This window comes from Hyposmocoma kahamanoa, unplaced genomic scaffold, assembly GCF_003589595.1.
Source record: "Hyposmocoma kahamanoa isolate Upper Pololo Valley unplaced genomic scaffold, ASM358959v1 95, whole genome shotgun sequence".
Lineage (NCBI taxonomy): Eukaryota > Metazoa > Arthropoda > Insecta > Lepidoptera > Cosmopterigidae > Hyposmocoma > Hyposmocoma kahamanoa.
The window spans coordinates 4,022,867-4,037,650 of NW_020654972.1; the positions used below are offsets into that span (position 1 = coordinate 4,022,867).

General features: G+C 35.5%; 2 protein-coding genes across 2 annotated transcripts; both read left to right on the forward strand.

Moving 5' to 3' along the window:
* Positions 1-5,869: 5,869 nt before the first annotated feature.
* LOC113238376 (mantle protein-like) lies at positions 5,870-7,323 on the forward strand. The gene is made up of 2 exons (XM_026475217.1): positions 5,870-6,127; positions 6,214-7,323. The coding sequence occupies exons 1-2, from the start codon at positions 6,116-6,118 to the stop codon at positions 7,111-7,113; spliced, it is 912 nt and encodes a 303-aa protein (XP_026331002.1). The 5' UTR covers positions 5,870-6,115; the 3' UTR covers positions 7,114-7,323.
* A 5,285-nt stretch (positions 7,324-12,608) lies between these two features.
* On the forward strand, positions 12,609-13,626 carry LOC113238377. Its single transcript, XM_026475218.1, has 2 exons — positions 12,609-12,692; positions 12,769-13,626. The coding sequence occupies exons 1-2, from the start codon at positions 12,681-12,683 to the stop codon at positions 13,624-13,626; spliced, it is 870 nt and encodes a 289-aa protein (XP_026331003.1). The 5' UTR covers positions 12,609-12,680.
* The last annotated feature ends 1,158 nt before the right edge of the window (positions 13,627-14,784 follow it).

Sequence of the window (14,784 nt, forward strand, 5' to 3'; positions counted from 1 at the left end):
ATTGTGTGAAATGGTAACACTTTCTAGACAGAATGAAAAAAAAAACTGTATCAGCCATTGAGAAAGACAAACATTCATGATTTAAATGTGAATCACATACTTAAACTAGGGAACTTTGCTACCATTTTGAACTCAAGAAAACCAACAAGATGTATTCGCAAAAACTTCGTGGTTCTCAAATATACTTCCGACATGCAAGGGTGATGATTAGATATTATTATTATTAGACAAATGTAATTTGAATTCAAATTTGAACTATGGACTTGCAGCTACTAGCTACCGGGTGTGGAAGTAGATACTAAAAATATAATACGTCATCGACAGAAAACCTTATCGAAAAGTTTCCAATTGAAACTCAGAGTAGCAATGAGTATACAGGATTATTACAGAAATACAGACGTCATTTAATTTGTTTGAAAACTATTCTGCTAAATCATTACGGTGACAACTGCGCTAAGATTAGCCAGCCTGAATTCGAGATAATTGACAGGTGTCGTCAATTGTTTCACTTGACATCGACCGTTTAAACTTAAGCTTTGCTACAATGGACGAAAATTGAAAAATTACATATTTAACATTTAATTACCGATGAAATGTGATTCCGTTTGTTTTGTAATTAGATGTTTTGCTGTTTTTCCTACACCACCGAATGGAACAGTCCCTATTTTTAGAGATATTATCTTTATTACAAAAAATTCAGAATATTATTGGAATATACGGATACGGATGTAACACAGGTCAGTTGTTGGCGCTGTACTATTTCAGCTTTGTAATTTGTGATTTCAGCGCAAACAAGAGTTGATATTTAAAAGTGATATAAGGCCCATTTGCCTGATGAGTGACCAGGGATGGATGGCCCTTATTTCGTCTATATTTCTGGTTATATACTCAATGATCATAAACATCAACTTTTGTTCCGTGAATTGACAAAACATGATAAATTGACCAAAAGTAAAGTTAATTTCTTTTTATACTATCTGACATTCTTTAGATCTGTATTTGGTAATCCGGCGACAACTCCCACGTTTTGCACAGAGTTATCAATCGTTAGTGCGATCTATTTAAATATTTTTATATTTGTATGAAAGTAAAATGTGACGAAGTATTAAGTTGTTGTTTATGATGTTAGTAATATCTACGATGTTGTTAATAATTTACAAATAACCCTGTGTATTATTCATTAAGTCAGTAACGAAATGATGATTGATTTATGGAACCTAGCATCATATTCATGTCGTGGAAATCAACAAAAACTTACTGTGGTTATCGAATTTATTTCTAACGAAAAGTAAACCTTACGTTAAACAATACAACATAAAATACTTTTATGGGTATCGTATTTAAAAATTGCGTCTCTTGTATTTTTTTTATTATATTAAATGACGGGACGAACAAGTCGTGCACCTGATTGAGCTACATGCCTGTCCATAACTACATAAACATAAATAGTACTGCCAAGTACTATCCTGGCTGAACTCTTTCACAAGGCTTTACTGCTACTAAACGACGAAACTTTTATACGAGATTGTAATTAAAATTCGTAGTTGCAACCAGTAACGGCATTTAGTCTTGACATCAGAGTAGCTGATACCACTCAAAGTATTAAAGAAAGGACAGGTAGTACATAGAGTAATTATTTTTATATCTCGAGATGATGTCACTAACTTAGATCTATTGGAACAGATCGCGTTTTGCGTGCGTCGCGCTTTCTGCTCGCACCACTCCGATCGCTTGCCTATGTTTTATGATGCGCGCAAGTTATGAAACGAAATGCTTTTCTCAATAGAGTCTATGTATGACACTAAACGACATACTTAATGAGGATTAAGTAGCTTAAAATTTGATGTAACTGGGCCACTACTTAATTAACCGTTGGCGTCATTCGATGTAGCACAAGCTCGCGGGCGTGATTCCCTATCACGACCATCTAATGTATTATCTTTTATTACACCAAACAAATAACAAAAAAAAAACAGTATAGAGAAGGTACTAAAAAGAACCGACTTCAAAAGTCATTCATACTCTAGTTTGTCACTCTTATAGGTGGAATATTTTCTTCAAGTTTTAATGGGACCACATCTGAGGTACCCTTTTTCCAATAAAAGAATTATCAAAACCGGTTCACAAAGTTAGCGCGTTATATATATACAAAAAAAAACATACAGTCGAATTGAAAACCTCGTTTTTTTGAAGTCGGTTATAAAAACACTCAAACAAGATCGGTCGGAAATTGAAATGGCGAAACAAAATTTTGATTCGCTAACTAACATTTCTTTTGACAATGGTGATTGCAGTCACGAGTTTGGACTGTGACCAGCTAAAATTTGCTCGGATTTTTTTGTATCACTCTATACAAATAAAAATCTTTCTTCTCTACTAAATAAATTATACTGAATCCAAGAATTAAAACATAACTAACTAACTGAATACAATTATGAGTTTAATTCTTTTAATATGCATGTATGCATGGAGTTAGTATGCAAATTACTATTTAATAGGTTTTCACAATCAAACATTTGTGATTGATCGTTGCAAATTTACTTTGGCAGTGACTTGATATGGTATGATAATGCTCTAGAACCGGAGTAATAAGTTTTTACGGATGGTCGCATAACCTAAAGGTGTGGAAAGAAAAAGGGGAGGCCATAGCAGTAGTAGGCAACTCAGGGCTGACATAGAAATCCTAATATTACATAGACCATGCCGGAACCTTTCTTAAATCACGAAAAGAATTAACCGCATAATAAATATGTGGACCATGGCTGTTATTTAAGAGGGAAGGCCATTATAAAGTGTATTTAATTTCAAATATTGAAGTTACTTGTGAAATAATTTCAGTTTATCTTATTGAACTTTGTATTACAAGTCATCGTAAGATAGCGTAAATGGTATTCATATTAGACCATTATGTAAAAACGGAAAAAACAACAGACGCATAAAAAATTATAGCTCGGAAACATTTTTGTTGCACAAGTTCTAAAAACCGCTTACAGATTAACGCAGTGTGGGTTATGGGTAGTGTAGGACGTTTAGGTGACCTGAAAAAGATAGTCAGACCTCGGGAAAGGTCATAGATATAGAAAAAATATATATTGGAATCATTGACTTACAATTATAATTGGAATGGTTAAACTAAATAATCATATTCTCTTTTCGGCTTGCTAAGCACTTTATATTGTTTATATTGTTTCATGTTGGTGGAAATGCCATTTACGGCATTGGATTATTCATATTTAAGTATACTATAATTATATTATTTGTCCGTGAATTGTCCTAAAATGTATAAATAAATAAATAAATAAGGTTAGAACGCATGGTCAAACGCGCAGCCTCATGAATTCCTAAGTCTAGAACTCATCTCAAGATTTTTCTTTTTTTTTAGTTCAAGTGACGGGACGAAGAAGTCGTGCATCTAGTGTTAACGCCTATCCATGGCAATTGCAGTGCCACTCAGAGCTTTAAATAGCAAAGATCTGATTGACATTGCCACTGCGCCTGTCACCCTGAGATATAAGTTGGTAAGTCTCATGTGCCTGTAATTTCACTAGCACCCTTTTTCACAGTTTACATTATTTCTTGGAGGCAGAAATAAGTTATTGCTACTAAATAGTACATATCAAAGTTAAGTCAATTTTCTTCTTTGTTAATTAATATCACATAAGTGGGCATTATGGTTAGCAAATGATGACGCGTCATTTGAAAGTTGTCAAAATGTACGCTTATGATAAATGTTATTTATTCAACACATAGTCTACGTCGTTATAAATTCTAATCATTGTTATCAAAGTCTTGGTTACTAAAGATGTCTTTCGAGGTTACTATGATTGTTTATGAATGGAGGAGATCTTGGGTGTTTCTAGATCTGAATGACGTCTCAATCGATACGAACTTAATCCGGAACAAGAAGGTTTTTAAATATAAAATATACACATACTTGACCGTAATTTAGCTAAATATAAAAAAAAAGATGAAGAAAAAGAAACACAAAATACATAAATACAAACAATTATAGAAAATTACACGATTCATTCACATCACAAAAAAAAAAAACAAAATGACAGAAAACAAAAAGAAATAATAAAAAATACTTATTTTATTGAATATCATTATGTTTTACTAATATTATATTCATATGTTTTTTGTGAAACAAATTGGCTGAGTGAAGAAAACTTTCATAGGCAAAAAAGACATTAAAAACCAAAATCTACAACGAGCACATACAGGAATTCGTAACATCTACTGCTTATTCATGCCGCAGCTTAGTTGGGAGAGCGATAACCCCTCCTGTAGGTTGTCAAAGAAATTTTTGCTTGTGTTATATAATACATTATCAATAATAATAATAGTAATAATAATAAAAAATATTCAAAATAAAATAAATGAGTAATAAAAAGCATGTCAAGAGGGCCCATGACTCTCCATTGAGGACTATGCTAATTATATAGCTCTTGCTGTTATGCTGCCATGGCCCGTCACAAAATAGAACACTGTAATCAAAATATATACTTTGGCGCAAATAATTGACTATTAACATACTAAATTAGAAAAATTAACTATCCATTATTATTAGGCCGCGGCCACTTACAGTCGGAATTTTCGGAATATCGATTCGAGATTCCGTATATACATCACACACATACGTTTATTTCCCTTCGGAATAACAGACTCAGCTGAGAGACGCAAGGCATTGAGTCCAAGTGTTCTCGCAACGAAAATACGCACGGAATTTACGACCGTGTGTTGCGGCCCTATAAAATCTATGGTAGACTTGTATTCGGAACGGCTTTTTCCGTGCGGAATTCCAAATGCACAAGCCACCATACGAAATTTCGAATCGGAAAAAAAATCGAATAATACCGTATGTGTATCCCTGTTCTGTGATGTGTGTGATAAGTCCGTGATTTGTATGGTTTTGCTGCCCTAGAAATTCCAAAACGAAATTCCGAAACGGATTTTCGAAACGTTATTCCGACTGTGTGTCAGGCCTAAGGGTGTTGATGAAATTATTGGACAATTATTGGAATTAATTATAATAAAAATGCCGCAATGAAATCGATGCGTCCTAAGTATAAGGGCCAAACTAACAATTTGATCACTTTCACTTTTTTGTGGGAAATGCTTCATTTCATTATAATCTATAAGCCAGCGTTAGAACAAAATGAAACATATTCAAAGAAACCGTATCCTGTAAAAACTGTGATTTTGCGCTTTTCCCTTATACATAGGACCCATCGAAATATGAGTGAATTTAAAAATTTTGCAAAATACACAAATACGCAGAATAGACACACAAACACAAGCAAATGATTTACTTCGTAAAGCCTGCGTCCCGAGATTGCTTCTCAAACAGTCACAGAAAACATTTACTTATGTTTGAATTAAATTATAGTTTTCAGGAAGTGCAGATGCTGGCTGTGTGTTCCACGCTTTTGCTGTACATATTAATGATGGAGGAAGTATACTTCCTTTAGTACTTTAGTGCTTCATGTGAATGGGTGGTATATATGTAGCAGCTGTTTATTGAAACGGGCCTTTGTTCCTTCTAGTATAAGTTTTACGGTAATTCCAGGCAATTACGAGTACAATGGCTATGTATACTATTTTCAAGCATAAACATTGTAGAATTCAAAGATTACTAAACCGTTACTTAAACTTTTTTTTTTAATTAAAAAAAGAAGCAAAAGTTATTAGAAGTCATATTTTTGTAGAAAAGAAATATTTCCGAGTATACATATAAGTACAGATAGTAAATATAAGTAGGTTGATTTATCATAAAAGTTGTGCAATAATTCAAACTATTCTTTAATCATCTAATTTCCATATTAAGTTAATGTTATTGGGAAATTGTAATACTTTTCGTGATAGGCCTATATTCCTTCGTTCGCTGACTATTAAGTAATCGATCGTAGAATTAATTCAGTCGCATATTTCCGTTAGAAAAGGAGAGCTTGATATTCAAAACCAGTTCCTCAGATTCGGTCTCGATGTCTCGTGTTGCGAAGGAAGGAAGATATCAATATAAATAAGAAGAACAAACAGACGACACCACACAAACAAGCGCCGCTTGTTACAGAACAGACGGGTATTTCAGGTGGCCAGCGATTAGCTAATCGAAATGGCTGCTTTTGTAAGTATCATATGCCACAAAAATTAGGAATGATTACAAAACAACAACTCAGAACAGCTTAACTTATAAATAATGTTTCGTTTCAGAAAAAATTGGCGTTATTAGCTGTGCTATTGAGCAGCAGCAATGCAGGCATCCTGCAAAGTCACCACGGCCACGACCTCGGCCACGGTTCATCCTACTCGGCGCCGTTGCCCTCTTCATATAGCTCCGATGAACACTACAGTGCACCACATTCATCTCTGTCGTCTTCATCGTACAGTCATAGCGCACCTCTGTCTGCTAGTTCTTACCACGACTCTAATCAATACAGCAGCGGTAGCTTTCTGTCTGGAAACTCTTTCTCTGGAAGCTCTTTCCCTGGAAGCTATTTCCCTGGAAGCTCTTCCCTTGGAAGCTCTTTCTCTGGCAGCCCTCACTCTGGTTCTGGATTTGGGTCTGGTGGTTTCGCGTCAGACCACTCACACGTTGTCGGCAACGAAGCCCCTCTACCTGGTCCTAAGAATCCAGTAATTGATCACATTCACCACGCTGCCGACGTACACGCTAAAGTTCCAGTACGCTACCGTGTTAAGGATGAGCCTTACCAAGTGTACAGGGAACAAGTGCACCGTGTACCACAGCCTGTACCTGTGCCCGTTCCCCATCCCGTACAGGTCCCCGTTCCACAGCCGTACCCTGTTCAAGTGCCTGTCGTCCGTAATGTGCCCGTACCAGTCGTTAAAATCCAGCAAGTCAAGGTTGACAAGCCTGTTCCCTACCCAGTAGAAAAGATCGTCAAAATCCCAATTGAAAAGGTGGTTCATGTAGAAGTTCCTCACCCAGTTCCCGTTGAGAAGATTGTTGAAGTGCCGTTTGTTAAGCATGTGAAAGTTCCAGTCCATGTTGTGAAGAGTTACCCCGTGCCAGTAGTGAAGACTGTCCATCATAAGGTGCACGAGACTGTTCACCACAAGGGTTGGCACGGCCATGGACACGGCTGGTAGACGTCAAAGTAGAGCAACGCTAACTCACAAAGATTGGTTCTCATCACCTTTCCTAGTATTGTAAATAATACTACATATATTTAGTTCATCGAGAGGCTGCAATCTAGGGTGATAACTAAGTCATTAAGTTAGGAAATATTTGTACAATTATTATTTTTTTCGTTTTTTAATGAGTAATGTAAAATTGTTACTTTATTAAAAACAACTATCCAAAGACTTTTTAACTTTTATTACACTCACTATGTACCTTTAGTTTAGTTGAAATAAAAAATACTAAGTGAATACTATATAAAATATGTCATAGTTGACTAAAATAATTTAAAGGTTTGGGCTGTATGTAACTGCCTGTAACGGCTTCAGAAAAGAAGAATATCTTGAGTAAATGAACGCAGTTTCAAGCTGTATATGTCTACTGAATTACTGACGTAGATATTTTGATTTTAAATTGATAAGCAACTAATAACAGACGTATAAAATGTTTATTTAACTAATTACTAAGATTGTCTGTCATGTGTGTAGTCAAAGGATGTAGATCAGACCTTTAGCCGTCCACTAAGACATAATTAATATAAAATATTTCGGAAATGTTTATTAAAGAACGCGTCACACCTTAAAGCATTTATGATAAAACACACTGTGCACTATGTGCATTGTTAGAATTTTAGTATATGGAAATCCGGTAGAAAGTAGGTATACTTATTTTCATTGATACTGAAAATTTACTACCAATCTATTTTAGGTATTTAATATATTCATGAAAGAGAGACACATTTGCTGAACTTTAACATTTTTCATCGTATCTTTACCCTTGATATAATAATAGGTATTTGTTATGCAAGGCTGAAAAGTTGTTATTTGACACGAGTGCTTGTACTGAAACCTGAGGAACCACGAGCGAAGCGAGGGTTGTAAGGCATGAGACGCAAAACAACTTTGCTGCTGAGCGAAACACACAACACTTTTCACGTCACTATAGCGAGAAAAATAGTAGATGAAAGAAAAACAGTTGAATTATAAACAAAACAGTTACAGTAAATAAAATTTGTTTATGTCAACATTAATAAGAATAAAATATACCAATGGATTTATATTACATAAATAATGTATGACAAATCGCGCAGTTGAACGTGTCATTATCTTTTATTTTTCATTGAAAGAAAAAGTTAGGTGCATCACAGTCCATCGTCAAGTTCGAATTTCAAAAACCTTTTCCACACTAGTTTGCAAAAAACGCTTTTGCGCGCACATTTCTAATGACAAAGAAAGCCCTTCCGAGCTAGTGAGGCGAAACACAAATTATACATATGTATATGAAATTTTATTTGTTCTGTACAGCTAGCACGACAGGGCGCGACTAGTGCAATAGTGCTATTCTCGCATAGGGATCTCGCGCATTATGTCGCTCTCGCTCAAGTGCTAGCCCTACTGTTTTAAAATACTTTTATAAAATTATAGCCTAATTTCGTCCGTGGAATCTATAAACCTCATTCCTCATTAAGTAACTATAGTGTAGGTAACCAAGAATTTTAATGTAAGGCTGACATCTGCCAAATAAAACTGAAAGTTAATATGAAACATCCTGAATTTGTTACACTTACTAATAAATAATTATTAAAAATTAATATAGTTGTGGTTAATTACACCCTACATTCGTTACGTAAAAGAAGACTGTTGATGAAATTCAAAGAAGAAAAACAATAAAATTCGGCCAAAAAGTTTTGTTAAACGTGTTCATCAAGGTATAAGTTTCCAAGCTACGTGACATGGCGTGGAGAAACCGACAGGTTCTATTAAAATAACGAATCGGAGTCATCATTGTATTTCAATGGCCCTTACATCATTCTTACTTGCCTCATTCAAGTGTTATAAATCAAAACTGTCATTCTTATATGGGTCAGATTGTAATTTTATTGAGCTTCTCATGTCAATTTATGAATTTTGCCTAATTATGGAATATACGAATGACGTAATAGAAAATGCACTTTCTGACACTGTTGGTACTTGGTACTTGGTGTAACGGGCTGGTGTCCGCAACTCGACGTCAAGGTGCGTATTTTGCCTATTCTGACATTGTTATGTTGAGCTGAAATCGAATATGATTCTACTGACAAGTACTTCTACAAGACACTGAAATGATATATGATAATGAATGATGACATATGGTGAACACCGATCAAAAATTAGTAGTCATGAGTAGAAGTACATTACTTTGTGAGCTTAAAAAATGTAACGATTATACGTATAACGATATATATAACGATATAAATCGGACAAACAGTATATAAACATTTGAAATCAATTCTCGTGTTTTTATTAGAAGAAATCCCACATCCCTTATTTGTTTTTGTATTTAATTAGAAGTTCTCCTACACTTAATTAGAGGTGTCTAAACCAAATAATGTCTCCGGGTCTCTGTTCCTTTTTATGTTAAACAAACTCTGAACAGTCTGATGGTCTACTTGAATGATGAGAAGCGGTTACAGGCGCCAATGGACATTTGCGATTCCTAAGAATTATCCATATTGTCGACCTTTTTACATTGTGGGCTCTCGCTGTATGTGGAGAACCCACGTGCGGTTCCCGATTGTACCAAGTTGTGAAATAAAGATTTCTAAACTGGTTCTAGTCAGGGTGCTCTGCGTAGTCCTCCGGAGTGAATTCTGTTACTCTGGTACTTCTAGTACAGGAAATTCCCAAGTTTAACACCTAGTTTGAGATGTGGTTTTCTGCCACATTTTTAATAATAAAAACATCCATTTTTAGGAAATGAAACTATTTTTTACGGTTGACTAAGTCAACGTGACCATGGGACATGTGAAGCGCCCGAAACGTTGATTTATTTGAAAAAACAAATATACGCGATTTAAATCCGGAAAAATAGTTTCATTTCCTAAGTGTAACGATCGCGAAAAATCTAAGAACTCGATAACATTAATTTATTTAGGAACAAACTAAAAAAATATAGTATTTTTAACTGCCTCTGTGGCCGAACGGTTACCATACCGGACTGCCATGCAGAGGTCCCCGGGTTCGATTCCCGGGCCAGGAGAAATATTTGTATGGCCTACATTTATTTCTCTCGTGAATTTGGGTGTAATTTGTGGTTGTCTATGTGTGTGTCCATGGCACCCGCGACACAGGGTTTCCCTAGTGCGGGGCTATGTTGAGTGTGTGCGTTATTATTATTATTCAAATTATTTAAATTTTATTTAAGTATTCAAATTTGTGAGAGACAGCCGATTAAACTAGAATACCCCAGAATCGTAGCTCAGGCGTAGATAAGGTGTAATTAACTTAATTAGATTATGTTATGTATATTAAATAAAATAGTTTGTTCACACTATTATTTTATGTCAATTGAGCTGCCAGCGGTACTTTGCAGTAGAAACAAATAACAAAACAAACTCTTATATAATTTCCTGAGAGGAAGAATCTGCGTTTAAATCATCAAATAATTTAGAAAAGAGTTTACACATAAATTTAAATAATTATGTTACTTCACAATGCTGTAACTTAACTAATCGTCACCATATTGGATACTACTTCACACCAATATAAGGTTCAAATTCAATTTGGTTTTTACAAAAAAGATATTTCGTATTTACGTTCATAAAATGTAAGTATCACTACTTAAACTTCTAAAGTTTTTAGCACTAGTTTTAAGCACTTATTTCGCCTGGCAAGATAAATTACCTGCAAGCTGTCGTGCATTTAATGCTCTTAGGTGATTAGAACAGTAGAGTTAACGCTCCTGGTGCACATTGCATTACAACTAAATCACTCATAAATAAAACTGTTTTATAGAATTTGGGTTACTTATCTTTGCCCTGAAGGTGATCACTGTTAATGTACAAGATGTATTTTTACGATTATTAATGATGAAAGGTGCTCTTTCGAAACTTTCAGATCTTTCTTTTATTTGGTTAGATTGAAAAAGGATCTGCGCATCACGCCTTTCAAACATTTATTCTGCTCGGTTGACGATTTTTTCAAATATAATAATGATTGATTCCAAATCGATACACATATAAATTAATTATTATATATGTCTCTCATTTTAATTCAATCGATTGCTTAATGTATCGTATATTTGCATGCTTTTATTTAAAGCTACAAAGGAGTAAGTTCTCCAATTTAATTTTACCATCAGTATTTACAATGCACTCACCTTATTTAAAGTAAATCTTTAAAAAATCTTTTCCATTGCTGTCTTTAACATTTTTATATTGAGATACGCTTGAAGAACGACAATATCACTGAATAAAAAATATACATTTTTAGTAAAATATGTATTTTGTAAAAATAATACGGCCATGCGTGCCTAATGGTATACAATGTAGCAATGGTATTAATTCACTCAAGGGCACTTAGTACCATAAATTATATTTAGTAGTTATTTCTAAGTAAATAAAACCTATTGTTAAACATTGGAAATAAGATATAACTGATTGATAACTTTACCATCTCAGTCAGCCGTGACCTCGGTGTGACGATGCGACCTCTTTCAATGTCATCTTTTTTATCACCCTTTTCTCTGGTTCCTGGCCCCTTTTGAAATTTTGAATTGTTCTCTAATTCTTTTGTCTCGTCATTGTCACTTTGCTTCGTTCCGTCGTCGACTCTCTACTAAATGTCAGCAGCGAGTGCTCCTGCTCGTCTTAACTTGAATTCTGATCAGTTTTATCAGTTTTCAATTAAAATCATGTATCCTATCTAATATTATTAAAATCAAGTAACCTAACTTATATTTGTAGAAAATACGGCCCTTTTGGGGCTTCCTTTTCGCCTTATTTACTTTTCTTCTGCCTCATTATACAATAAATTTGTGTGGACCGAGTCGTCTATTTTATTACTCGCGACAACAACGGGACCTACAAAGGACCCGAAACGCTGCCTGGTTCGTTTGAGAAAACAAATTTAGTTACGTGATTTAAATCCGAAAAAATAGTTTCATCTAGAAATGCTAAGAACTCGATAGATTGGAACTATTGTTTAAACAGTATGTGATTTTAGTGGTACTTTAAAAAAAATTACATAAGCACTTTTTAAATGAAATATTTTTCTAGTGCGGGTAAGTCACAAATGCCAAAGTTGAAACATTTTAATTTGACTACCTCCAGATATTTGAGGAGTTTATATTTAGAAAGAAAACAACTTGAACCTTTTAATTTCATGAATAATACATGTATAAAAATTTATTGCTTCATATTGTTAATCTGTGTCTATTGCAGAGTTCTTCAGCAGATATTACTAGAGAACGATGGCAAGTCTATGGCAAAGGCCTCAAATTAACGCAGTTTCTTAATCTTAGGAAACTCTGATTTCATTAATGACCCAGGTTAACATATTAACATAGAAAATCAACGGCGGCTGTGTGACGTATCGGACGTAGCGACATCCGAGAGCTGCTAGTTTAATTTATTCATGGGCGTCATATCGAAACTGCAACATGTTTGACTTGTATAAATATCTGGGGACGTTACATTATAAATTCAGAAACCGCCGAAACTCCGAGGCAATAACAACTAATTTACGTGGGCTGGCTCCAAAGCGTTTAGCTAAAAGCCATGGCGTTTGTTGTAAGTTCCTGTAATGATCTTTAAGAAACAAACAGCTTGAGACATAAAACTAAATATAATAAAACCTTTGTTACAGGTTAGGGTGTTCTTCTTATCCGCATTAGCGTATACAGCAAGAGCTGGAGTTTTACATGGTGATTCATATTCACCATCTATAAGTGCTCCGCCGACCTCATACAGCGCATCAGCGGGTCATTACAGTCCATCTGCGCCGTCGCCCACGATTGATACAACGCACATCCACAGCTCTCCACTGGGTAATTTAGGAGGACACGGTGGTGCACACCTGTCGGCGTCAAGCTACTCCGGATCTGCGATCGGCGGCCCTGCACTTTCAGGCCCGAGTTACTCTGGAGCTGGCTCATCATACGATGAAGGCGGTCCCGGCTTGCCCCTCGACGATACTCACTCACCTGGAGCCGGGTCAGATTACGGTGGCGGCGGTGCGGCCCTTGGATCACCGCGAGTTATCGGTTCCTCTGTAAGCGTTGGCCGTCCTATTGCTGCAGCCTCTAGATACGAGCTCCAGTCCGTCGTCCAGGATGTCATCCGTCGTATACCAATCGAAGTGACCCGACACGTAAAGGTCGCCGTACCTGTGCCAAAGCCCTACCCCGTACGTCAGGAAGTAAAAGTGCCAGTGCCTCAACCCTACCCCGTTCACGTCGATGTCGTGAAGCATGTACCTTACGATGTGTACAAGACGCAACATGTTGAAGTCGAGAGGCCAGTACCTTACGAAGTAATCAAGAAAGTTCCATTCGAGGTGATCAGGAAAGTGCACATACCCGTTGAAAAACCTTATGAAGTCATCAAGAAGGTCCATGTACCAATAGAAAAGATAATAGAAGTACCCGTGGCTATATGGAAGCCATACCCCATCCATATCATCAAGCACGTGACCCACTACAAGAAGAAGAAATGCTGCTGGTGAGCTATGAGTAATGAATCGTGATCGTACCAAATAATCAATTGTAAATATTGATAGTCATTAGATGTACATAGATAATAAAACTATAACTTTTTAGTTCGCTTGTTTAATTTTGTCCTAAGAGGCTGAAAATAAAAAACTATCCCACTGAAATAAAATCATTCTTTATTTCAACGTTCTTTTTAGAATTATTATAAGCGATAGAAGAGATAACTCAAAATATATGGTAAGTCTAAGAAATAAGAATGACGCAATTAGCAGAGATAGAGTAAACATCAACTCAAAGATATCCAAGTCGTTGGAGTCAACATACAACAAGCTGGAGTAGAACTTAGGCTCTCTTATAAAATAAGTAAGTATCCCGTGACTAACACGTCATGTCGATGCATCTGTACAGTACCGTGTAATAACACGTATACGTGTAGGTAATGAAACTATTTTTTATCGCGATTATTATATATTTAAATCGAAGAAAGAAATAGAAAATACATTTATTTAATTAATTTAATCGCGTATCTTTGCTCTTTCAAACAAACCAATGTTTCGGGCTCTTTACAGGTTCCATGGTCACGGTCAACCGTAAGTGTAACATTCGCGAAAACCTAAGAACGTGTAGATAAATAAATTTGTGAAACGTTTCATGAAATTTTTGTTGAAACACGGATTCTTACTTGACTAAACACTTAATTTATTTATTTTAAAGCAGATTCTCGCTGCGCTTATATAATTACTTGAAATATGTAGGAAAATAGTTCAGAATTTATATTAGCTACAAAGAAGAGAACTTATATAACGTTAACAATAAACACACAATAAATAATCATTTTACATACTCTATTCAATGCTCAAGTCAGGACTTGAGTATGATTTCTAGCACTGGAAATACGACCCTATTGGCAAGGACTCGAGTATGATTTCTAGTGCTTTAAATCATACTCAAGACCTGACTTGAGCATTGAGTAGAGTTCTGGAATACAACCCCTAGTTGTTTACATAATGGGCACCAGCTAATGAGGTCACGGACGGACCAATTTGGAAAATCAACTTGTCAAATTTGTTTTGGTCTGGATATTTTGGGTAATGCCCATGGAATTTCGTTGCTCTGGCGTTCCTAGTACTGGAATTTCCTAGTTAGTGACCAGGAAATTGGTGTTGTTTGTC